The sequence below is a fragment of the Vidua chalybeata genome, chromosome Z, assembly GCF_026979565.1.
Source record: "Vidua chalybeata isolate OUT-0048 chromosome Z, bVidCha1 merged haplotype, whole genome shotgun sequence".
Taxonomy (NCBI): domain Eukaryota; kingdom Metazoa; phylum Chordata; class Aves; order Passeriformes; family Viduidae; genus Vidua; species Vidua chalybeata.
Window position 1 is genome coordinate 109,455 of NC_071570.1, and position 23,373 is coordinate 132,827.

Here is a 23,373-nt window from a genome sequence, read left to right on the forward strand (position 1 = left end):
CATATTTCTTTTGATGGTCCAGCTGCTAGAAAAGGCAACATCCTCTTGGTAGAGGGATGAAGAAGGGGGCGGAGTCCTGGTTCTTTCAAGAACACCTAAGTATTTTTGCATTATGTGACTGATAGGAACACAGAATCTAGAAAAGATTGGGAGTTTGAATGGCATTTTTGTGCTGGCCTCCCTCTAGAATTTGCCTGTTTGAGTCTGAATTCTGTGCTGGGGTTAGAGATCTGTGTGTTCCTTGGGTGTGGAACACAAGCTTTTATATATCACCCACTTTCATCAGGTAAAACAGGAACAGAGTCTTTAATTTTGATTTCACTTAAGCTAGAAGGAAAAGACAGATTTAAAGCAAAGTGACAACATGAGTACTTAATTAGCTGCTGTCTTGTATGTTTTCATGAAGTCTGGGATTCCTGTAATCAACAAAAAGCAGTAAGTTTTTAAACTGCAATAGAGCACCTACCTGGGACAGAATTACTTGGGGGGTACTGGCTGAGTTGTGCCTTTTGTCACCAGTCTCCTGTGTTTCTCAGCAGCTTCAGTGCCAATAGGCCCAGTAAATTTTAAAGCCCTTTTTGTTATCTTTGATCTCAAAATTAACATGGGAAAGCCTTTTGCTGATTGATTGCAAGGTTGAGAGCTGGAGGGCCAGACCTCTTAGCAGTCCCTCCCCAAGCCAGTCCTTGCCTTTCTCAATCCTGTGAAAGCATCACTTCTAGGCACAAAATTATGTTAGAAACATTTCTAGAGGGACCAAAGCCTACAGCAAAGTCAGGGAAGTTTCTTTTCAGTAAAGACCAACAGCACAAAGCTTAGCAGGTACTGCTTTCCATACACTTGGAGAAGACTATTGAGACCTAGCAAAAAATCAGTGTTTGCAAGGTTCCAGCTAGGAGAATTTTAAATAAAGATGAAGTAGTTGTTACTTGGAATTCATGATTCTGAGTTATAGTTTCAAAAGGAAAGAGTTTCTTGTTTAGTCACTAATAATTCAGTATTTCAGAATGTCCTGTGGTTGTTTTTTTCTTGTTGTTTTGGTTTGGGTTTTTTGTTTTTGTTTGTTTGGTTGATTGGTTGGTTGGTTTGTTTTGTGATTTTTTTTTGTTGTTGTTGTTGTTTTTGTGTGTGTGTTTTTTGTTTTTCTTTTTTTTTTTTTTTTTAATATAGTAATAGATCTGCTTTAATTAGAAAGGCTGTAATATAGATTAAGGCATTAGGCAAACTGAAATCCTCCCATATCTCAGTTCTCATTGAAATTATGAGAGTGCTGGGAGAACCATTTAGATAATCAAAATTCCAGAATGTTGCATTAAGGCATGTGCAGTCAGTGCAGTAGGATAAGTGCTCAAAACCCAAACTCATGAACTTTGGAAACCTAGCAGGTGATTTTCTTTCCCAAAATAGTCTATGACCTAGGTTGCACATCCTGGAAATCTTCACCTGAGCAGAGCTGGTGAGGCTAATGATGTGACTAAGGTTAGAAAGATAAGGACCAACAGAAACAATCTAGATCCAAAAGGTATCCATACTGTTTTCTGGCATACAGATTCAGATTTATTCATCCTTTATCAGCAGTTAGGATTATGAACAGCAGGTGTTTTATGCAGCATCAAAGCAGGGGTCTAGATGGAGACCGTCTGGGGAAGAGCTGACAGAAACCCAAAAGAAAGAACAGAAGGAAGATCTGACTTGCTTTCTTTGGGGTTACTTTCTTGAAATAAAGTATTCGTAACAGTGATGCCTCATTCATCTGCAAGTTAAAGCAACCACATGAAGGGGTCTGAAGAAAAACCACACAAAATATTTTTGTCCAGTGGGATAAAATATTAATGGATAAAAAGAATAAGGGCTTTTGCTTAATGGAGAACTCAAGTTTTCAAATCTCAAATCTGAGGGTTTTCCATTCAATAGCCTGAATTTTGCTATTTTACTATGACTATTGAGTCAAGCACGTTTTAAAGTCAGATCCAGGGAATGTTGTGATCTCTGTGAAAGTGAGAGCAAGACTGAAGATGTCAAAATGCTATTGCACACTATAATTGATTTTGTGTGTGTGTGTGTGTGTACAATTAGCTTAAAGTATTAATGGAAAAAGTAGGTAGTTGCATCTAATGATTTTTCTTTTTTGGAGTAATCTGAACCATCTGCCTCTATATATTAAGGAGTTCTTTCTTTAATCCAGATTATGGCTGACAAACTGGTTTTGGCATTCACGTTTCACTAGCACTGTGCCCTTGAAGAGCTGATGTGGCTGTAGAAACCCTCTCGCTTACAACTGTTGTGTTTGAAAACATTTTTTGTTTGGCTTTCTTGTAGTTGTTTTCTTATAGCTCCTTTTTTTTTTTTTTTCTTTTTTTGAGAAAATGGCCTTTCTAATGAAAAGTATGCTGAGCAACCAGGTAAAGAATTTGGGACTTGGAGGTGGAGGGGAAGAAAGCAAAGAAGAAAGCACTCCTTCTGATCCAGCAGCAGCTGCAGGAATGACCAGAGAGGAGTATGAGGAATATCAAAAGCAAATGGTTGAGGAGAAGTGAGTACCTGTTCCCTTTTTATGAGTATGGGGCTGATTCTTGGTAACTTTGTGCAAATAAAAATAACCCAAGAAAAAGCCAAACATGCTGCTTTTCACTTTTTTTTTTTTTTTTTTTTTTTTTTTTTTAGCAGATGAATCTTTGCTAAAAAGACTCTCCAAAATAAAAGTTTCCCAAGTAGAAATGGTAAAATATTACATTCCCTCTTCCTGCCCCCCCTCCCCATCTAGCAACTCTCTCCTATGCTTTCCTGCTATCTCCACAGCTTGATATGCTGGACACATTCCTAGGTGATATTATATTATCTAGAAAAATTTTCCAAGATGTTGTAGTGCGGGATTTAATTCTATAATGTATATGATTTGTTCTAGAATTCCATGTGGAGTACACTTTTAATATGTAATATTTCATTGTCCACATTTATTATGGCAGACCTGAAAAAGTACCGAGTGCTCATTTATCTTGAGCAAAGGTTTAAGATGGTTATTTTTTTTCTAAAATCTACTAAATAAAGCAGAACTTTAAAGTCAATTAAATCTCAATTTTGTCTGTAAAGACAATCTTTATCACTTGCTGTATTTATGAAAACAAGTCAAATGGAGGACTCGGCGTGTGTAGGAGTTCAAACCATGCATAATTATAAATAAAACTATTGACTTTTAAATCTCAAATGCATCTGTTCCTCTAATGGTCAATTACATAATAGTTGTGTAAATCCTTCTTGTAAGATGATTATAGGTGCCAGGTTAACAACTGATGGAATTTGAAGTACCCAGGTCTGTATTTAGCATCAGACATTTTGATCAGGAAGCCCTGAAGAGGTGTCATTTGGTTTGAAAAAAAGCACAGAATGTTTTGCTCTGCCTTTTGTCAAGTGATACTTAAAAGAGAAATTACCACCTGCTGGCAGGAAGATGCTTTATGGAGACTGAGAAGAAATACAGGATTCCTGGGATAGGGAAATGCCTGGGAAAATAATTACTTCTATACTGTTTTTAAGTGGGGCATGTGTCCTTTCCCTGCTGAACTGAGGAAGCAGGGCAGGAGTACCTCTATGGGACAGTTAGAAACTCTAAGAGAAAAGATCATCTCTGGATGAGATGTGGTGCTGTGTCAGAAATCTCTGATATGGGTAGAGCATCGGCTTTTTTCAGGGCTCCATGGATTTTGCCCAGTGTTCAGCTGTGCAGGAGTGGAGACCAGAAAAGTAAATATGCCTTGCTGAACTTGTTCTCAGGCAGTTTTGAACCTGTAACCAACCAGGGTTTGGGTACTTCTCAGATTTTAGGTTTGTTTGTGGGGGTTTTGTTTTTAGAGGGAGAGTAATCTAAACACTCATTTTGGAAGCAGAAGAAAAGTAATATTTCACTTTGGAAGTAGCTTTTATATGCCAAAATACCTATACTGAAACAAGATCAATTTTGCAATAGAACTTCCATGAAAATGCTACTGGGGAAAAAAGAAATTAAAGGGAGAGGGGGGGTGAAAGATGAGTGTTATCAAATGTTACCAAAAATCTTTGAGGAGACACATTTTGCAAATAAATGCATACGTAATCTTAAAAAAAAAAAAAAAAAAAAGGGTGCAGACCAGTTCTTAAATCTAATGAAAACATTTTATAAAATCACAGATGAAGTCAGTACTCTTCCATACAGGGAAGCTTTAGAATTCATTGCCTTTATGAAACAATAAATGGACAAAGAAAGACCAGGAAAATTCACAGGTGACAGAAGCACAGGAAGTGTGGCCCCTTGGCATCACTTTATTGGTATTGCTCCTTTTTTGCCTTTGGACAAGTTACTAATCTGGGGAATAACTCCCACGTGTAGCTTTTTGCAGCCAAGCAACTGGTTTAGTGCAAAAGATTGTTTTTATTAGCATCTTGAAGGAACACTTTTTCTGATTTCCAGGATGGAAAGAGATGCAGCATTTGCACAGAAAAAAGCAGAGCGAGCTGTTCTGAGGGTTCACCTGAGGGAAAAGTACAGACTGCCCAAGGTAAGCCTGTAGCTCAAGAACTCATCTAGTCCAGAGGCCAAATTTCAACCAAATTTAAACTGCCCATTCCTTTTTCTTTCGTGATCTTGGCACTGTCAAATGTTTCCAGGAAAACCAAAATATTGAAAGCAAAAGCTTCAAGCAACTTATTTCAAATAATTTTTTAAAATTATTGTGTTATTTTGTAAGCTAAGCAAAAGCTTCAAGCAACTTATTTCAAATAATTTTTTAAATTATTGTGTTATTTTGTAAGCTTCTGCCATGGGCAGCAGAGAGGTAATATAGGACAGAGTACTCTTTCCAGGGATTTGGATCACACATTTGCTCTGACTTGTCACTGCTGGGAAGATGGTGGCATATGTCATTTATACCCCTCAAGGATATGTGGTTCTTAGCAATTTGAGAGTTTATTTATATTACTCACCTGCCAGCTCTGAGTCATTATCACTCATTTTCTGATCAGTACTTTCCCGTGCTTTTTGATTAATTAAAATGGAGGAAGGTGAAGAATCTAGATCCTGTAAATTTAGCTGCTAAAAATGTATTGCTTAATCCAAACAAGTTATTTAGGGACTCAACAGAAAGAGACCAGCACTTGTAGCCTCATCTAGCCAAACTTTTAAATAAGCATTTAAGGTGGAGTTGGATCACCTCCCAGTGGCTGTGTCTCTTCCAGAGGGATGCCAGGTGACATCTGAACTCAGGTAAGATGTATGCCACCCCTAAGAGCCTGGTTCCTCTGGTGCTCTAGCTGGACAACATACCCTGAGGGTGAATTTAATTACAGAAAGAATAATTATGCAAAAAAATTAAGTCCAAGATTTTAAGTGATTGATTGGATTGGAGGCCTAAGTCTCTAAACACCAGCATTTTAATTAGCAGCTGAGGAGTAAAATATCATTAGGCTTTGCTTTCCTTTTGTAGGCATAGGCTGAGACAGCTCCTGAACAGCATTTACCCAGCATCTTGCCAGAGCTTTCAGCTCCAAGAGGGGCTGCTTTGGAAAGCTCCAGGATACTTTAGTGCCCAGGTCTCAACTAAACATCAGCGGAGCTGAGTGTCTCTGGTTTTCAAATTCTCCCACTTGTAGTGCTTTTTACAGCTGGAGATGGTGTCCAGGTCACCAGTCCCCCTTGGCTGAGCACCTCATAGACACACCAGTCTGCAGTGGTGATATGACCCATCTCCAGCAGGATCTTGGCTTTGGCATGTACCAAGTGCTGTCTGGAGCCATATTTCAGCAATAACAATAGAAGACTTGTCTCCAAGGTAGGAGAGTAGCTCTAAGCCAGAAAACAATATTGCAGGATATGTTTTCCTGCTTTTGTCTCTCCCTATATAGCATTTCTTGGTTTTCATCAGCCCCTATGAAAACATGTTATAGCAGGAAGAAAATGAAACTACTACATGCATGCTAGTATGTCCCTAGAAAAAAAATCAGTGCTGTAATACAACATTCTGGCAGGAAAATGCTCTCAAACTTGTGATAATGCATTAAATATCTTGAAAAATGAAAGTCATTTCAGGTAGCCTAGTATGATCTAGAAACATTGAATATTACCAGTATCAATCACTAGCAAGCATTTTAAGTAAAAGCATGAAATTCAGGACTAAGCAGGGCCCCCCTTTGCCACGTAAAATCTAAAGCTCCATGCTATCTGGGCCAGATTTATAAGAGAAAGTAGACCCTTAATGAACCTAATCCTATTAACAGAGTTGTCAACTTAGGTTTGTCATCAGAAAGATGTTTTTAGCCATGAGACATTTGATCTATGGACAACTTTTTCATCTTTGGCGTATTCAGTGCATCACATTCATACAAAACATTTAAAAATATTATATAAATACAGACATTAATATTTTAATAATAATACTGATTTTTTTAAAAACTCACCAAACTCTCTTATCCACTTGCTGCCTTTTTCCTGAACTAGGATTCAGTAATCAATTAACTTCTGCAAGGTCTAAACACAGGGGCATGAGTTGATGGTGAGCTGTGGAAAAAAAGGAGTCCCAATGCAGATGTCAGGAGAGAGCAGTCCTCACTCACCAGCTCTGTGCTCCAAGCTGTGATCTCTGGATTCTCTGAGGGTGTTTCTGGGGAGGAAGGCTGCTGGTTCCAACATTTGGCTCCTTGCACCTACTTGTGAGGTACTTGCAGCCCTTCAGTGGCATAAGGACAGTGGTGCTGCTGTGTTGCTAATTTAAGTCCCACCTGCAGGTCAAGGCAAGGTGAACTCTGATTTTATATGTTACTCTGGTGCATTATAGGTGATGAATCACAGGATAAGGTCTGGAGTCAGCTGCCTAAGGATCTCTTCACATAAGCATGGGTCAATGTTATGACAGAATAAGTTAGGCATAAGGAAAGCAGTACATCACACAGGGATGCTGGAAAAGAGTTTGGTTCCCTTGTGGATTAGTCTGTGAGCTTTGATCTTTTTTGTTTACAAGTAGACTTCATATAAGCAGTGTTCAACCAGCATTTGGTCTTCTTTGCTCCTTAAGTTGCACACAAGACTTTAACATCATTGTTCAGAGGACCAAAAGTGCCATTTAAGAAGCAAAACCAAACTTTGATTGTTCTCTTCCCCTCTCGGAGTGCATTGTCTCCCTTTGAGGGAGCTTGACAAAACTTTTAGTGAAAAAAGCTGTCTCCCTGAGGGACATTGCTTTTCCTGTGGGCACGGGCTGTGTCTCTCCCTGAGGGACATTGCTTCTCCTGCCCAGCAGACATGGAGCTGTCTAATGTTAAACTGTATCCTTTACCTGTGGGAGCCAGAGAAGGAATTTCCCCTGTGATATCAAATGGTGACCATCTCCTGCTTGCACTACATTAATCCTTCTCCCTCTCTCTCTCATTCACCTTTTTTCTCATTTCTGCACACACTTAATGCTACAAAATAAAGTTGGTATGCTTGAACTGGACCCTTGCACCTTACTTTGGGCAGAGGACTTTACTGTCAAATTGTAACAAAGCAGATATTTAGAGTTTTCTGCTCACAACTACCTGTGTATATGTATAGAACTCTATTGCATCTATAGCAAAACAGATATGGGATTGACTACATCAGATGCATAATCAGGGTCAAAAAATATTACCATGCACTCAGACTCTACTGCCTATGCTGTTGAATTGTCAGAATAATGTCTGACCCAGTTTTGGCCTGGGCGCTCTCCCAAGCAGTCCCCACGGCCAGTTTGGGAGTTAGGACAGGCATTCCCAATCGGCAGTTAGATGGGACCACCCTGTTTGGTAGGGAGACAGAGTTCAATAGCATCCCAGTGGGTTTTTCCAGGCCAGCTGGCCTTGGGGCTAGAGACCAGTGCCAGGCATATTTAATTTAGTAAAATAGATGTTGTTTCTGTACTCACTTTTCCATTTCAAATCAAAGTAAACAAGAATCAAATGCTCAAATTTTAGAAGGAAGTGAAGAGGCCATCATGTGCATCATGTGCCTCATTGCTTCTTGTTGAGCAACCCCACCCTGTTGAAGCTTGTTTTAGGTCTATTAAAGCTAAATGCCAAGTGGGCAGAGGCAGGTGGCTTGGGCAGAATTATACTGCTTTAGACTATATCTCACTATATTCTTTTTTGGTCAGAGAACACTTTGGATCCCCAAACTGTTACACATCACATCCCAGACTTCCACAGGACAGTGGGCTTTGATGCAAGAACATGCCAGACAATTGTTCACACTGACAAAGATGTGAATCACTACAGTAGCATGCAGTGATGATGCCTTAAATTAGAAATAATTCTAAAGTAAGGAACATGTGTGATGGTTTGATTATGGGCACTTTTTCAGTAATTAACATTTTTTTATCATCTTCTACTGTTACTGGCAAGGATTTCAAAAGGGCTAGCTCCTTTGATAGCCGTCAGTTGTTGAATAAAAGCTTAAAACAATTACTCCTGCTACATAATCAATAAAAAATACCTCTTCTGTTTGGGAGATTGTTTCTAGCTCCCACAGATCTGACTCCAGCAACTCCTACCAAAAAGGTGAAGAGATGTCCTCACCCATTTTATCTGCATAGCAATAACAATCCTGCTAGAGCTTCCTACAGTTTCATAGGAGATATGGGGGGAAATCAGATTAAAGGGAAGTACAGTAATTGCAAACATAAAGTGTAGAAATACGGAATCATAAATAGTGGTAATACAGCTGACCACCCCCAGCCTGCCTGTCCTTGCTAAGGCCTGCAACAACACAGACATTGCTCATATATGTCCTTGCATTCATTTGTCCTTTAATTCATGCAAAACCCAGACCCCTCACTCTAAAAAACACCTCCTGCTGATAGCATTGCTCCTTATTCATATCAGGCCTTTGCTGCTGTCATGGTTAATTTTGGAGATGTAATGAGGCATTAATGCTTATCTTTGATGTGTGAACTGTGTCGAAATATCCTGTTCTTCTGAGCTCTGGATCCATCAGAATCCACCAGAAAATGTGAACAAAATCACCATTGTTTGAAAAATTGACATAATCCCACTGATGGAGTGTTTCAGTGGGCAGGCAGGAAGCAAGTGTGTGTAGTGCTTACTGCATCTCAGCATTTTTAATTGCTTAACCAGTTTCTTCTCCTGCCTCCTTTTGCTTTCTCAGACTCACAACCAACCTCCCTCCTCTCTTTTGTTGTTCAAGTCCTCCGATTACCCCACTTACCAGCACTGCAACACTGATTACGTGCCAGGCAGCCCCTGCTCTTCATCACAACTCAGGGAGGCCAACCAAAGATCTAGACAGAGTTTAGACATGGTTTGGGAAGATGGGGGACCCTTTTTCCAGTGATTCATTCTGAAGTTTAATGCATCTTTCTTCCAGAAGGCTTCAGTTTAGTGCTGATACCTAAAAATTCTTCCCACCCACCCTGCCCAAGAATCGAATAAGGAAATGGTACCACAGCTCTTCTAAAGCTCTTGTTTCATTGACCAGAAGCTGACAGGCACAGCACAGCAGCTGACAGGCTCGGTAGTGTCCTGCAGCATGGTTTTGGGGGCTACAAATAACTTGGAATGGAATTCCTGCACCATCAGCATGGCAAAGATTTCTAACATGGCAAGTGACACCGAGGGCTTCAGTTTTGATGGTGCTGAAGCCCTTCAAAGAAATATAATTGACATTACCCGAAAAATCTTAGAACTTTCATGCAGGCTGACTGAGGCCCTGAATTCACAAATTGCACACAAAAAAAATTTGACTGAAAAATATGTGCATGTTTTGGTTCTCCCTAAAACCCTAAAAAAGAACAAAACATGAGGCTCACTGGTAGATCCTGGGAGAGCAGAAATACTCTCATCTGCTGGTTTTGTTTCCTGCTTTAGAGTGAATTGGATGAGAATCAAATACAGATGGCTGGAGATGATGTGGGATTGCCAGAAGACCTTCAGAAGATGGTGGCAGAAGATCAGGAGGAGGAAGAAGACAAGGACTCTATCCTGGGCCAGCTGCAGAACATCCAGAATATGGACATGGATGCCATCAAAGAAAAGGCACAAGCCACCTTCACTGAGATGAAACAGGCAGCTGAACAGAAATGTACCATGATGTAGATGAGCCACCACTGCCCAAAGGCTGTAACTTCAGTCTTGTGTTACTGGGGCTGCAGAGGGAGAGCAGGCAGAGGGATGTACTTAGCTCTATAGCATGCTGTGTAAATATAGAAAAGTGATGAGAGAGAGACTTAAAACCCTGAGGGAAGAGTAAAAATTTACCTGCTGGGACTGCCTAGAAGGAAGTTAGAACTGATCCTCAGTTTTGAACATAATTTTCTCCCCCATGGAAAAAAAAAGCTTTAAAGAAGTTAATATTGGGGAAAAAATGTGCCTTTTTTCATTTTTTCCACATGACTGAAATGCTGTTAAATGTGTATGTTTGAACAAAATTGTACTTCTTATACATCACATAGAGGTAACCACTCATTTAATCCTGCTTTCAGAAATAAACACATATATTTCTAATAAGAACATGTCTGTTTCAAGCATCTTGAGGTAAACACAGTGTTCAGATATTGACATTTGCTGCAAAACTTTGATTTTTAAAATCGTCTCTGTATTAAGTGTAGCAAAAGGCAAAAAAAGTGAAGCATGTAACTCAACAGCTTGGGTGAAAAATGTTGTCATATACACTGAGTGGGGACTTGTAGGAAAGTAAGGCTTGGTGGCCCTCAGTGAGTCCTGCTCTGGAGCAATGCAGGCTTCTCCAGTCTGCTTTAGTTTCACAGCCTCTCTAAGACACTTCACACATCAAGGGACAGCAGTGAGCTTGTCTGCTCTGTGTGGGCTGGGGGTACCGGCACAAGGCTAAAACCAGCTCCCCACACTGATTCTGGGAGTTGTCTCCATCAAAGGCTAAACACGGAACGTTATGCCAGGGTGGGGCACCCAAACCTGAGGAAAGGCATAGCTCTCACTAATGTTAGATCTGCCTGTGTCTATGGGACATGCAGGCTGCTACTCCAAAGGAATTCTATAAAATGAATGTTTTTGTAAGTTCTCCAGGAGCTAGCCTGGAAATTAAATTTGGAAATGAATACATGTAGCACCTTCTTACAGGTTTATAAGTCTCTTTCTCTCTCTCTCTCTCTTTCTGTCTCCAGCCACTCAAGTAAAAATAATCATTTAAAATTAACAAATTCACAAAGTATGATTTATCTCCTTTCTTTCTCTTTTCCTTCTTTCCTTGTTTGCTTCCTTCCTTTTCTCTTTGTCTTTTCTCCCTCCCTGTAGAGGGGTCAGCAGTCACCCACAGCTACATGGGGACAGTGACAAGGGGCAGACAGACACAGCATCTCAGGGAGGATGTGAGCCTGTGTTATTCCTGCAGCATTTTACTGGTCACTTGGAAAGGAGGCTGCATTCTCTTTTTGGCAAAGTCACCTCTGTGATGAGGCAGAGAGAAGGGCAAGAGAGAGAGGTTCCCCTCCCTCCTGCTCCAACAGCTGCTGGGTGCCAAGGCGGCAAGGGAAAGTCCCCCTACCACCTCCTGATGCACTGGCACAGACACTGAGATACAGAAGAAGGCCAGAGAAAAGCTGCTGCCTTTTAAAATCTCATTACCACTGACAATCACAGTGGTGCCTGCCTCCACGTCTGCAAAAAAACAGAGAGGGCAGCATGCAGCTTTGTGTGTTCATCACATATGGATCGTGGTTAATTAATTATTTGTATGTCTTTTAGCTATTTTTGACTAGTATCCTTTGTTACATTTCAAGTTGATTGCCAGTTTTCCTAATGTTTCTGCTGAGCACACAAGCACTTTCTAAAAACACTCCTCCTTATGTTAAATGTTCTCATAGGTAGTTGCTAGTTTCCCTGAACACAGCCAGTTTGCTAACAGTAAAAGGAAGCTGAGATTCCTTCCTACAAATAGAGCTTGGGAAAGTTCTTTCATCAATCACTCGTCAAATATAAACTGAACAGACCTGCCTGAAAACCTGTTATCCATTTTCTTCCCCATTAAGAAAATAGGCATTTTTTTCTTGCTCATTTCCTTCTTACCTAGGAAACACAGAGTTGACAAGTTCTGACCTTCCTTGCTCTTTCCAGAGAATGTCCTAGTGCATTAAATGGCTCTCATCCAACAGGTGGATGAGAGTGGACAAAACCTATCTTCAGCAGGTCCCTCAAGCATCAGAGCTATTTTGCCTAAAACCACCAACACTTCTGATCTGATTTCTTCCTCTTGGGATTCTGCTCTCACATGGCACCACAGAATCTAATTATCTATGTGGAAAGACAAGTGGGGTCTTTTAGGAGGTCTTTACATAAAGTAGATAAAATAGTCACCAGCTCAGCTCAACCAACCTGAGGTTTATGAGGCTCAATGCATTTCCCTGTGCATTGGTATAAATCTGGGTGGTGTCTCCACACTGTTGTGTTGCTTTACAGACTGAACTGTCCTATCTATAAAACACCAAAATAAACAAGCCTAAGGGTTTTGACCTTTGAATTAAAATGTGCTTGGGACATCCCAAAAATCTTACTGAAAGCATCTGGTGCTTTAAAGGATCTAATTAAATTTGTCCGCAGATATAGGATCAGCATTTTCACAGTTTAAAGAGTCAGAGAAGAAAGTAGACTCAGAACCACTGAACAAATGATTAATGAGATTCCAAAAACAGTGTCAGGGCTGGCAGAGTACAAGCAGGACCAGGAGGTGGCTTGGGACTGGCATGGGATGGGAGCCCAGCCCCACTGAAGTGCTGCTGGTACAGGAGTGAGCTGCCTTAGGCACCACTGTTAGACCAGGGCTCCCACATTTAGTCTGGAGTGGCAGAGCCAGGGCAGGGGGGCAAATCTGTGCTGCCCTCAGCAGGAGCCTGATCTTCAGCTTGCCGGAGGTGGCTGCCTGCTCCTGGCAGCACCTGCAGGGCTCATCCATCCAGCACTGGCTGTTCTTGTCTTCAGCCACTAGCCACAGGCCTAGTGAGGCACATGAGTAGGAGGTGGTGAGGCCACCCCAGGTACATGCAGCTCTCAAGGTGCTTAGCCCTGGGGACAGGTCACAGGGCAGCCACTGCATGTGCATGTGTGCTGGTATGTGAGTCTGGGAATGTTTGTGTCCATATCTGTGCACAAATGCACATGTACATGTGTGCATGCAGCAATGCACGTGTGAGAATGTCTGTGTGTCCGTGTGTCTTTGTCAGGAGCAGATTAAAGGGTTAGGTCACATGGCAGCTACTGCTGGATGGACCCTACCTGGGATTTGGGTTCTTAGTGTTAATAGGATCGCTGGAGCTCAAGACCCTCATCCCATCAAGATAAATGTCTCCAGTGCCCACTCTTAAGCAATCCGAATTCAATTAGGCTAATTGGAAAACAAGTAAAGAAGGATTGTGTTAATATAGCCTTATAGCATGAACCTCGCCTCCCTCCCTGTGAGCATGGCAAGCCTAAATGCCAGCGCCCTCACACCCAGTCCATAGTGCTTCCACCAGAAAGGGCTGCCTGGCTCCCAGAGCCTATTCCATACCCACAGCCTGGACAGACAGCAGGACAAGAAGATCTCTGTGCAACTCCTGGGTGCCAGACAGGACTCTGGGAGGTGGAGAAAACACAGCTGATTCTCCTGGCCAGATCATGCAAAGTCTCAGCAGAAAAACAATCAAAGTGTGAGCAATATAGTGACAGGAGGAGACAGCAGCTTCCTTGTGCATTATGCTTTCAAGAAGGTTCTGAAACTGCACCCTTAGGTGGAATTTTTGGGAGGAAAAATTCCTTTTTTGGTTGTTTTTAACAATCTGCTCGATGATACAGAGCATGAAAACTGCAGTAGGGTACAGGTTCCCTCTAGGTGAATATTTCCTCCTTTTCCTTGCTTCCCTCCTGTTGATTTGCAGTCTGACCTTGGCAGCCCCATTTCTCTTTCAGGGAGGTCCTCCCTGCTGCACATCTTTGGTCTGGAGAGTGATGTCTTCCCTGCAGTGTGACTTCAGCTTCAAATCTCTGCTCTGCAAGGCAGTAATTTCACCTGGACATAAAGAAAAGGCAGGAGAAAAGGAAGGAGGAACCTGTGGCATTTTATGGTGCTGATTTCATTGCGTGAAACCATGTCCATGTCCACTGTTGAGTATGTCTCAACAGTGACTACAGGATGAAAACTATTTCCCTTTAGTCTTCACTATACGTGTACAGGAAAGAGGTACAGCAGACTGCTGCACTTTACAGATTGTCCATCTTGAGAACTTCTGTTACTTTCCAAGCATAATTTCAGCAGAAATGCATTGCAAAAAAATAAAAGAGGTGATGGAATGGGGGTATCCCTTGGAAAGGCAAGTAACAAACCCTGCCTGTTTCATCCCCTAACGAATACTCTCATATTTCATTCTGGTTGCCCCCACAGGCTTCCAAAGGTCAATGGTCTTTGCAAAGCTGGGATGTACCACAGGGTCAGTTTCTGAGGCTTCATACTAATACGATACATATCTTAGAGGGCTGCAAGTGATTCAGCTGACAGCGAGGACATCAGACCCAAAGGGAAAAGTTCAGTTACTATTCTTTGCCTATCTAAACCCTCTGTGCAATCAGAGGAACCATTAGACTTCTTCCCTCCCCGGAGCACGATAATGCCTCATGTGTGTCACACAGTCTGTGTCTGAAGCATGGCAAGAGAGAAAAGACAGATCTATAGCTGGAAGAGTCAGAGCTCTCTCTGCTCTGCTACAGGCTTATGGGGTTTTTCCAGGTATTTTTTCAAATTGGGATCAAGGGAGTGGATTCATTTTTCAACAATTCCACTCGCCTGCAGGAAGGATGCTACAGTGACAAACGTAGCTCCACATGGAAAACACAAGTAGAATACTCTACTGCTGAGGAAAGAGGGGCCTTCTCTGTCAGGGAGGAAGGTCTCTTGTGTCCTGTGCGGGACTCAAGCACCGTGCTTCAGGGCTGGAAGGCTTTTTTTCTGCCTTCATATTGTGATTAACAGAAAAAAAAATCGAGTATTAACTCTGTAATGGACAACTTTGACAAGTACCCCAAAAGCAGCATCTGTGCCAGGATCCAATGCCCTTTATGGCACTGACTAAAGGGTTTTTGCTCCTTCATCTCACATTCCTATCTTTCTTAACTACAGCAAGCAAAACTGATTCCTAATTTTGCCCAGGACTTCTGGAGGGACAGGTGTGTTTTGTGCTGATTTTGAGTGCTGTAAACCCCCAGCTTCAAATTAGAAGAAATTAGGGACATTGCACAGTTCATTCATCTTCACTAATAGAGTTCCTGGGAAACACACATGTAGATTAAAGGAACACAATGGCCCCTGGCTGATTGCTTTGAGTACCCTCCAATGTCCCTACAATGGTATTGACTGGCTTTTTATAGTGTCCACAAAAGCCACACTAACCTTTTCTTGTCTCTTCTGTTGGTCTCTTCCCTCTGTGCAAATGGATGCCTGAGTCTTTTGGCCTCAAACCAACCCCCAAGCAGTCAGTGAAGGCAAACCTCACCTGAAGCTAGGAAATGCCATGCACTCCTAAAAGAAATCTACTTTGGGACAGCAGAACATAAATCTGCAAAAAGTGTGGACACTGGCAGAATCAAGCACTGCCAATCTTTGAAGCGATTCATCTGAAGAAATCTACATGATATGGAGCCTGTTGGGGCAGAAGGGGAATAAAAAAAATGCAGATTTATTGAGAGAGGTCATACTTATTAGACTAGCTAATATATCTGGAAGAACGAGCAGTAGCAGTGGTGTTTTTCTTTCACATACACTCTCCTCGGGCTTCAAATGGAAACATCTTCAAAGCTAAATGTAGACCGAAAACCACTCTGGATGTTATTGGGTTTGTTCACGTAAACAAGCTGGGACAAAAGGTAGCTGGTGCCTCAGAGGAACTGGGAAGTGCTGGTGTGAAAATGACAGAAAGAAAAAGCAGGGGAAAGATTGATGCAGGAGATGTGATGCTGTTACCTGGTTGGTCCTGTGGTTGGTCCACGTCTTCCACCAAGCCAAATACAAAGAGAAATGTGTGGCATTTGACTCCCTGCCTCACCTCCAAAAACATTTTGTGCATCCCCCATGAAGCCATGCCCTGCCTGCTACCCCCCCCCCCCCCAGCCCCACTCGAACCGTGGAGCACAGGGTCACAGAATCAGCTCTTCTCACAGGCTCTGTCCTATAGCAGCATACTTGAACTTCCTCGCAAATATTGCTTAGAGCTTCCTCGGGTTTGTGAGGTCTGAAAGGCTGAGCCCACCTCCTGCATCCATCGTGCCCGGAAGCACCTGGTTTGTGAAATGCCTTTGGAGGCAACCGGGCGCAGGGCGAGCGTACCGCAGAGCATCAGCGCAGTATCGTTTACCCCAGTGCCCCTGAGTCGGGCCGGGGCCGCGGATCGTCCCGCAGGGCAGCTTTCGAGCGGCCGCCGTGAAACCGACGCACCTACAAACCGTCTGGGAGGGATCTGGACTGCAGCCGTCGGACAAGAGAAACGCGGCGAGGCTCCGAGAGCCGCCTAACAGCGCGGGCCCGTGCCGGGGACCCGCTGTCCTCCGACCCGGCACCCCCGGGCTCCCGCCCCTTCCCTTCCCATCCCGTTCGCTGAGTCCCCTTTACCGCGGCCCCGGCAGCGGCTGCCGCAGCTCCCGCCGTCCCGGCTCTGTCCCCCCGTGCCCGGCGCGCCTCTCGCCGCCCGTCCCACCGCGGTTTCCGACAGCACTGCCCCTGCCCCGGGGCTCCGACTGCGGCGCTCGGCCCGGGCCAGCCCCCGGCTGCAGCGGGGGCCGCCCCGCCCCGCCTCGGGGGCCCCGGATGGCATCGCCCGGCGCCGTCTGGGGCTGGGGCCGGGGCCGGGGCCGGGGCCGGCAGGGAGGGGCGGGGCGGCCGGCGGGGGCCGGGGGATGCCCTGCCTCCCCCTCCATGCCGAAGAGGTGCGGGGGCCTTGCCTTCCCTCTCGCCTACCGCCCCCTGGCACTCCTCCCCCGCCCCAAGGAGGTCAGCCCGCCTGGCGACACCGTGCCAGACTTGCCCGCGCCGCCCTGAGGCCGGGTAAGACCGCAGCGCCGCGGCGGAGCCCCGGGCCGGCCGCCTCATGCACCCACCGCCCGGCGCCCCGCTCGCCATGGCCGAGGGCGCCTTCTCGCTGGGCGGCCCGGCGGCGCGGAGCCCCGGGGGAAACCCGTCGAGGCTTCACAGCATCGAGGCGATCCTGGGGTTCACCAAGGAAGACGGGCTGCTGGGCGCCTTCCCGCCCGACGGCAGCGCCAAGGAGTCGGACCGGCGGGGGCCCCGGCATTGCCTGCCCAAGATGCCCGGAGAGCAGCCGCCGGCCGAGCCCCAGGGCCGCGCTGAGCGCTTCCAAGGTGAGCGCTGCGGACAAACGCCGGGTGCCGGGGGGCGGACGGGTGGGCGCCGCTCCCCTACGCCCCCGGGCAAGCTCCGCGGGGAGATCCCGCCGGTGACCTCCCTGTCTTCCCCTCGCAGAGCAGTACTGTCCCGGCAGCGCCAGCCCCGAGTTGCCCGCTGGCAGCAGCGGCGAGGAGAAGCCGTCGGAAGAGGAACAGCCCAAGAAGAAACACAGACGAAACCGCACCACCTTCACCACGTACCAGCTTCACGAGTTGGAGCGTGCCTTTGAGAAGTCCCACTACCCCGACGTGTACAGCCGCGAGGAGCTGGCCATGAAGGTCAATCTGCCCGAAGTCCGCGTCCAGGTAACGCCCGGCCCGGCCCCCCGCGACGGCCCAGCCCCGACAGCCCCTGGTGCCGGGAAGCCACACACGGCCCGGCCCGACGCACCTCGGCGCGGCCCCGTGGTCCCAGCGACCAGAGCAGCCCCGGTGCGGAGCGCGGGCCCGTGACCGCAGCACGGCTCCGCCGGAGCCGTGGAGCGCTGGGCGCGGCTGCCGCACAGCCGCGAGCCGGCCCGGCCGGCGGGACCGCGCGGGGCTCGGGGCAGACCTGCGTCCGCCAGTCGCGTTGTCGGTGCTGCTGCCCCTTTGAGTGGCGTGTCCTAGCCCGGGGCCGCTGAGTCTGCTGTGTGCCAGTGCAGTGGCGGGTGGATGGGCGGGCCAGCTCCACTGCGGGACTGCTTTCCACCGAGCGCAGGGCTGTGGGTCGTGGAGGAACGCCCGAGCCCCCCAAATTCCCTTCTGCCCCAGCTCGGCAAGGCATGTTTCCCTCACTCTGCTTTGCGTGTACCGCTGCAGAGGCAAGCCTCTTTCCACTGCCTAGGGCCTGGCTGATACAGCTCTGCTTGCAGGTTTGGTTTCAGAACAGAAGGGCAAAGTGGAGGCGGCAGGAGAAACTGGAGGTGACCTCCATGAAGCTGCAGGACTCGCCCATCCTCTCGTTCAACCGCTCACCGCAGGCAGCACCCATGGGTCCTCTGAGCAGCAGCCTGCCCCTGGAGACGTGGCTCAGCCCGCCCGTGCCCAGCAGCACGGCTCTGCAGACCCTGCCTGGCTTTGTGGCCTCGCCGCAGAGCCTGCCCGGCAGCTACACGCCACCGCCCTTCCTGAACTCTCCGGCAGTGACCCATGCGCTGCAGCCCCTGGGGGCCATGGGGCCACCGCCGCCTTATCAGTGTGGGGCCACATTTGTGGACAAGTTCCCTTTGGATGAGGCAGACCCACGCAACACCAGCATTGCTGCCCTGCGGCTGAAGGCCAAGGAGCACATCCAGTCCATCGGCAAGCCCTGGCAGACAATCTGAACTCCCTCTCAGCACCTGGGAGAAAGCCATGGGGAAGGCACATCCCAGAACGCCCGAGGGACCCTTACCCTGCCTCAGCTGCCACGAATGGCCAGGCACAGGAGGGCTGTCCCTTACACTAGCCTTTCCCCTATGCCTTGACTTGCTTTTGTATTTTGTGGTCCTTTTGATTCCCTTTTCCACAACCCCTGAAGAGTTAGGGGCCTGATCATAGCTTAGGAAAAACAATCTCTTTTGCTCTCCCTCCTTGGCTGGATGCTTTAGTTGCAATAAAAGCTGCAGTAGGGCAAAGAGCTATGTAAGGTGGCTGGGAGCTCAGGACTGCTGTACTGAGGGGACTGCAATGAGGGGGTTCTACTTTTACACCATTAAATGGCACCATCTGCATGGAGGCTGTGTATCATGTTTCTGAACCCAAATGGGCATCTTGGGCTGGACCCTCTGCTCCATGTGATGCACAGAGGGGTGGGAGATGCCTGGCTGTGGGCTCTTCTCTGTCCTCCATCATCAGAACCCTGCCCAAACTGGCTGTGGCACTGGGGCCTGCATCCCCATGATGGAGAGTATGCCCAGATGGGAGTGGGCACAGAGGGGCTGGAGCCCTTGCAGTCCTTGGGCCAGGCACACCACTCCCACAACTGCCCTTGTGGAGCAGTGCCAGGCTCAGGTGGGCTCTGCAGGCCAGAGTCAGTGACAGTCCTTGCCTCTGCAAAGAAGGGGAATGGCAGGACCGCCAGGGCTCCTGCCCCCTGCAGCCCAGCTGCCCACAGGGAGAGACAGACGGTCTCTGGTTGGGCACTGACACCGGGCTGGGGCCTGGCAGGCTCATCCTGCCCGCTTTGGCTGCCCAGGACAGCCCCTGGAGGCTGGCACAGAGCTGGGCCATGCCCGCTCCCCTGCCCACCCAGTGCCCATCGCCAGGCTGCCTGAACTAAAACTGCGGCATCTTTATTTTTCATTATCTCCGTTACTGCCTGTAATGGGGCTGAGATGCTGTAATGAAACACCCCTTCTCCTCTGCTGGGCATGGGGTGCTCTACACACTCGGGAGGTTGCGGCAATTAATGTTTCTCATTAGGGAAGAGAGAAGGATGCACAAGTGCCCTCATTGTGTCCTGGGGATGATTCAATGCAGACTGGGAGACCTCTCCTTTCACCATTTCCCACTCGTTGTGGCCAGACAAAGGCTGGCGTCTAATTATATTTTCACAATCTGTGTGTATCTTTTAAGAGTCCTGTCAGAAACAAGTATGTCAGCCTTGTTCAGCTTCACTTCAGAGAGCTTTTTAACCTCAGACAGCAGTTTCTAAACATCCCTTCATAGCCTTCTCCACAGCAGCCCCCATCTATTGTATGGAGAGCTTCTTTTACAGATAATAGGAATCCCTCTTGTTTTCAAATGCCTTTTCCTCTGTCCCCAGCCTCCCTGCAGATCCAACCTGCCTCTCTGGACCAGAGCACACACTGTGTTCGGGACCCCCAGCTTCCCTCCCCTGAGCTGTGCTGGTCCAGGACATGCAGGGAAGCCAAGTAAGTAGTCCGCCCTGCATTTGGGGTGAATGAAGCTCTGCTGGTGGAGACTGTCCTGCTGGGCTCTGGACTTGACAGTTCTACTGTGTGTGCATTTGTGGTGGTGCCCACCCTTCTCAGCACACATCTCTTTGCTTCCTTGGCAGAGAGAGGAAGTGCTGCCAGGAAAAGAACTGCCATATCTGTCAGGACCAGGGAGGTAGTTTGCTAACTTCTAATAAGGACACCTGAGTAAAAGAGGAGAACAAAAATTGTATTGCTTCAGTTTTTAGGTCTTAATTCTAGTGGTCCTTTCACAGGTGAGCTTTGCTTGCATCACCAGTTGCAAAAAGGCATGGCATTTTTGGTGACTGCAAGAGACACCTTGTTTCTCTTGGTGTACTTGAGAAGTGCCTGCATGCCCTGGTTTGTGTCAGCAAGAGACACACACTAATGAGTGACTGCACAGGCTCTGCACACTTTTTCTTCTCAGGGTAGGAACAATCTCACTTGCCATTACTTGGCTGCAGTCCAGCTGTGGCTCTGAAGCTGAAAACCCTCCTGCAGGTAAGCACATTAAACTGCTGCCCTAAAGTTCTCACCTGTGCTTATTGCTCATGGTTAATAAGCAACTCCCCAAGATTTCAATAGTGCTTTCCCATATTTTGGCATTACTACCCTCCCTTTCTCTTACCTACAGTTCTTCTGTATCCTGTAAAGCCGCTGGAAAGAAGCCCTCTAATTCCTGATCATCTGTCACCAGTGCTGATGCTTGGTTACTTGAGATAGTCAAAGACTGGCAGTAGATAAAACCACAATGACAGGGCAGCAGAAATAGCAGCTGAAGATGCCTGCTCACTTTTAATAAGGTCCTGATTCAGCACCTGCAAACAAATAAAGATTATGGCAAGATATGGTGGTGGCATATTGAACAGGTCTTTCTTATACCTTGTACAGGTGAACCCGTAAGTGGATTGACTTCGTGCAGTCATGTCCTTCAAGGAAAGCTGTGAGTTCATTGCTAAAAATGAGTATTTTACCAGCTACACATAAGTGGGCAAATAAAGAGACAGAGGCATATACAAACACATCTTTCTTCTAGCCTGTCTAGTTTTCTGTGTTCCTACACTTTCTTTCAAATTGTCCCATTCCATTTTAAAAGCCCATTTGTTCATTTTGTTGTAAATATCTTCTCCTCCTTAATTGGGTGCTGAGTCTAATAATCCTGCCTCGGCTTGTTAACTGTACAATACCAGTCAGAGTTAATGACCCATTAGCGATTAATTCTTTAAACAGCATCTAATTGCTCACTGTAAAACCTTTTCTTAAAACTGGATTAAATCATCTAGATCCTTAACCACTTCTTTACTCTAACTTTGCTAAGGCTATTAGCATGGCCTTCTGAGTGGTCTGTTTCTTCTTTTGCTTAAACTGTATTAGCAACATAGTATTTTTAGTGTCCATACTTGACTTCTTTTCAACACCTGAAGTTATAAGGAAGAATAATACAGATAAAAGACTGCCAGAGAACAAGTAGTTATGAGGAAAATGCCATGATGGAATTTGTTCTCAAGAGTGTATTCTGGTCTCCCTTCCCTCTCTCTATCCCTGCTCAAAATCCTGTCAATATTCAAGAAAACTAGCTGATACCTGACCTCTTTAATTTTGACTTGAGGTTCAGCTCTTTGGCTTCCCGGTGGAGCAGGACTGCCTCTGTGTGTAGGAGGGACCCTCAGTCCCTGCTGGATGGCTCGGAAGCTGTCATTCCCTCCGGAGCAGCGGGCTGGCTGTTGCGTGTGCTACTGCCATGGTATCTCACAGCCCCTGTGACATGAAAACACACGTTGCTTGGCCATAGTTTGAATTTCTGTTACTAGCTGCTGCGGTTGAGGGCAATACTGTTCCCTTCCTTTGCACAGAAAGTTGAACGATCTTGTTTCCATCTGCCCTGGCTGCATCTGACAGGGGTTTCAATGATAGACATTCAGTTTCTTACTATTGCAATATCTCAAGTAGCTGTTCAAAGCTCCTTGTTACATATTTCCTCATCTCTAGGGACGTACTATGAAGCCCAACAGGTATTAATTCAACGGGGTTCCCTTTAGCTACAGTGTTTAAGCTTCTCTCTTCTATGCAGTCTCCTTTGTCGCTATTATAAACCTTGGGACTTCCTTCAGTAATTTGTCAGCCACAGAGTACCCACCCACAAAATGCTAGCATTGGAGAAAATAGTGGAACAAAACAAAAACAAAAAAAAACCCAACCAAACAATGAAACAAAAATCCCCTACCAAGCAAACAAAAAAAACCCCAGAACCCCAAAACAAACCACCCCCCAAGCAACAAAAACCAAACCAAAAAACAAGCTGAAAAAAATAAACCCCACAAAAAAAAAAAAAAAAAAAAAAAAAAAAAGAGCTAGACCAAAAGCTCGTTAGACCAGGACGCTGACATTACCAGTCTTTCTAGTAGAATTAATACTGCGTCTCCTCTCTGAGCATCTCTTGTGTTCTGCCAAGGCATTATGTCAAAACTAGCTGATATTTGGCAGTCATCCCTGTGTCATATGACACTTCTGCCCCATAAAGATGGGATTGCAGAGCCGGGCAGAACGGTGTGACTGAGATTCGGCAGACAGCCGCAGCCACGGGGCTCACCTGGCACCGCAGCGCACCGGGACACCTGCACAGCCGGGGCCCGGCCGGTCCCGGGGCTCACCGCAGCGCTCCCCTCACGGCCGGGGCTCGGCCTCGGCCGGTCCGGGGCTCACCGCAGCGCTCCCCTCACGGCCGGGGCTCGGCCTCGGCCGGTCCCGGGGCTCACCGCAGCGCTCCCCTCACGGCCGGGGCTCGGCCTCGGCCGGTCCCGGGGCTCACCGCAGCGCTCCCCTCACGGCCGGGCCGAGGGCTCCGCCTGCCGGAGGCGGCGGGAGCAGGCGGTCGGGGCCCGTCGCGGGCCGAGTTCCGCCTCCGGGCACAGCGGAGCTGCCGCCTGCGGGCCGGGGTTGCGGGGACAGCGTCATCTCCCGGGCACACACGGGGCACGGGAGGCCCCCGGCAGAGCGGCTGAAAGTACAACACACGCCCTGTCCCGGGGAAGGCAGTGGCCTTTGCTACTGGTCTTTACACAGCGAATTGCACTGCTTAACTCAAATAAAAGCATAA

The 23,373-nt window shown here is 46.7% G+C and overlaps 2 protein-coding genes and 1 long non-coding RNA gene across 4 annotated transcripts; 2 read left to right on the plus strand and 1 right to left on the minus strand.

Moving 5' to 3' along the window:
* The first annotated feature begins 1,787 nt into the window (after window positions 1–1,787).
* On the plus strand, window positions 1,788–10,570 carry CPLX4 (complexin 4). Its single transcript, XM_053969092.1, has 3 exons — window positions 1,788–2,533; window positions 4,445–4,532; window positions 9,865–10,570. The coding sequence occupies exons 1-3, from the start codon at window positions 2,367–2,369 to the stop codon at window positions 10,090–10,092; spliced, it is 483 nt and encodes a 160-aa protein (XP_053825067.1). The 5' UTR covers window positions 1,788–2,366; the 3' UTR covers window positions 10,093–10,570.
* Window positions 6,439–23,367, minus strand: LOC128802563 (uncharacterized). 2 transcript variants are annotated; one of them, XR_008435486.1, is made up of 4 exons: window positions 22,867–23,367; window positions 21,861–22,034; window positions 20,905–21,094; window positions 6,439–6,526 (listed from the first exon to the last, which is right to left on the minus strand). It is a non-coding gene; the product is annotated as an uncharacterized LOC128802563 (long non-coding RNA). The 2 variants fall into 2 exon arrangements; XR_008435485.1 differs by lacking the exon at window positions 6,439–6,526 and adding an exon at window positions 20,464–20,771 and having other exon boundaries at window positions 22,867–23,365.
* Window positions 16,969–19,044, plus strand: RAX (retina and anterior neural fold homeobox). Its single transcript, XM_053969087.1, has 3 exons — window positions 16,969–17,349; window positions 17,471–17,700; window positions 18,249–19,044. Exons 1-3 carry the CDS (start codon window positions 17,079–17,081, stop codon window positions 18,699–18,701), a joined length of 954 nt encoding a protein of 317 aa, XP_053825062.1. The 5' UTR covers window positions 16,969–17,078; the 3' UTR covers window positions 18,702–19,044.
* Window positions 23,368–23,373: the final 6 nt, after the last annotated feature.

Bases quoted from the DNA above. Each gene is read 5' to 3' on its own strand.
- CPLX4 (XM_053969092.1), top strand. From the start codon at position 2,367: ATGGCCTTTCTAATGAAAAGTATGCTGAGCAACCAGGTAAAGAATTTG. The intron at 2,534-4,444 runs GTGAGTACCTGT...TCTGATTTCCAG, and splicing joins AAGCAAATGGTTGAGGAGAA to GATGGAAAGAGATGCAGCAT. The intron at 4,533-9,864 runs GTAAGCCTGTAG...TTCCTGCTTTAG, and splicing joins AAAAGTACAGACTGCCCAAG to AGTGAATTGGATGAGAATCA.
- RAX (XM_053969087.1), top strand. From the start codon at position 17,079: ATGCACCCACCGCCCGGCGCCCCGCTCGCCATGGCCGAGGGCGCCTTC. The intron at 17,350-17,470 runs GTGAGCGCTGCG...TTCCCCTCGCAG, and splicing joins CCGCGCTGAGCGCTTCCAAG to AGCAGTACTGTCCCGGCAGC. The intron at 17,701-18,248 runs GTAACGCCCGGC...CTCTGCTTGCAG, and splicing joins TGCCCGAAGTCCGCGTCCAG to GTTTGGTTTCAGAACAGAAG.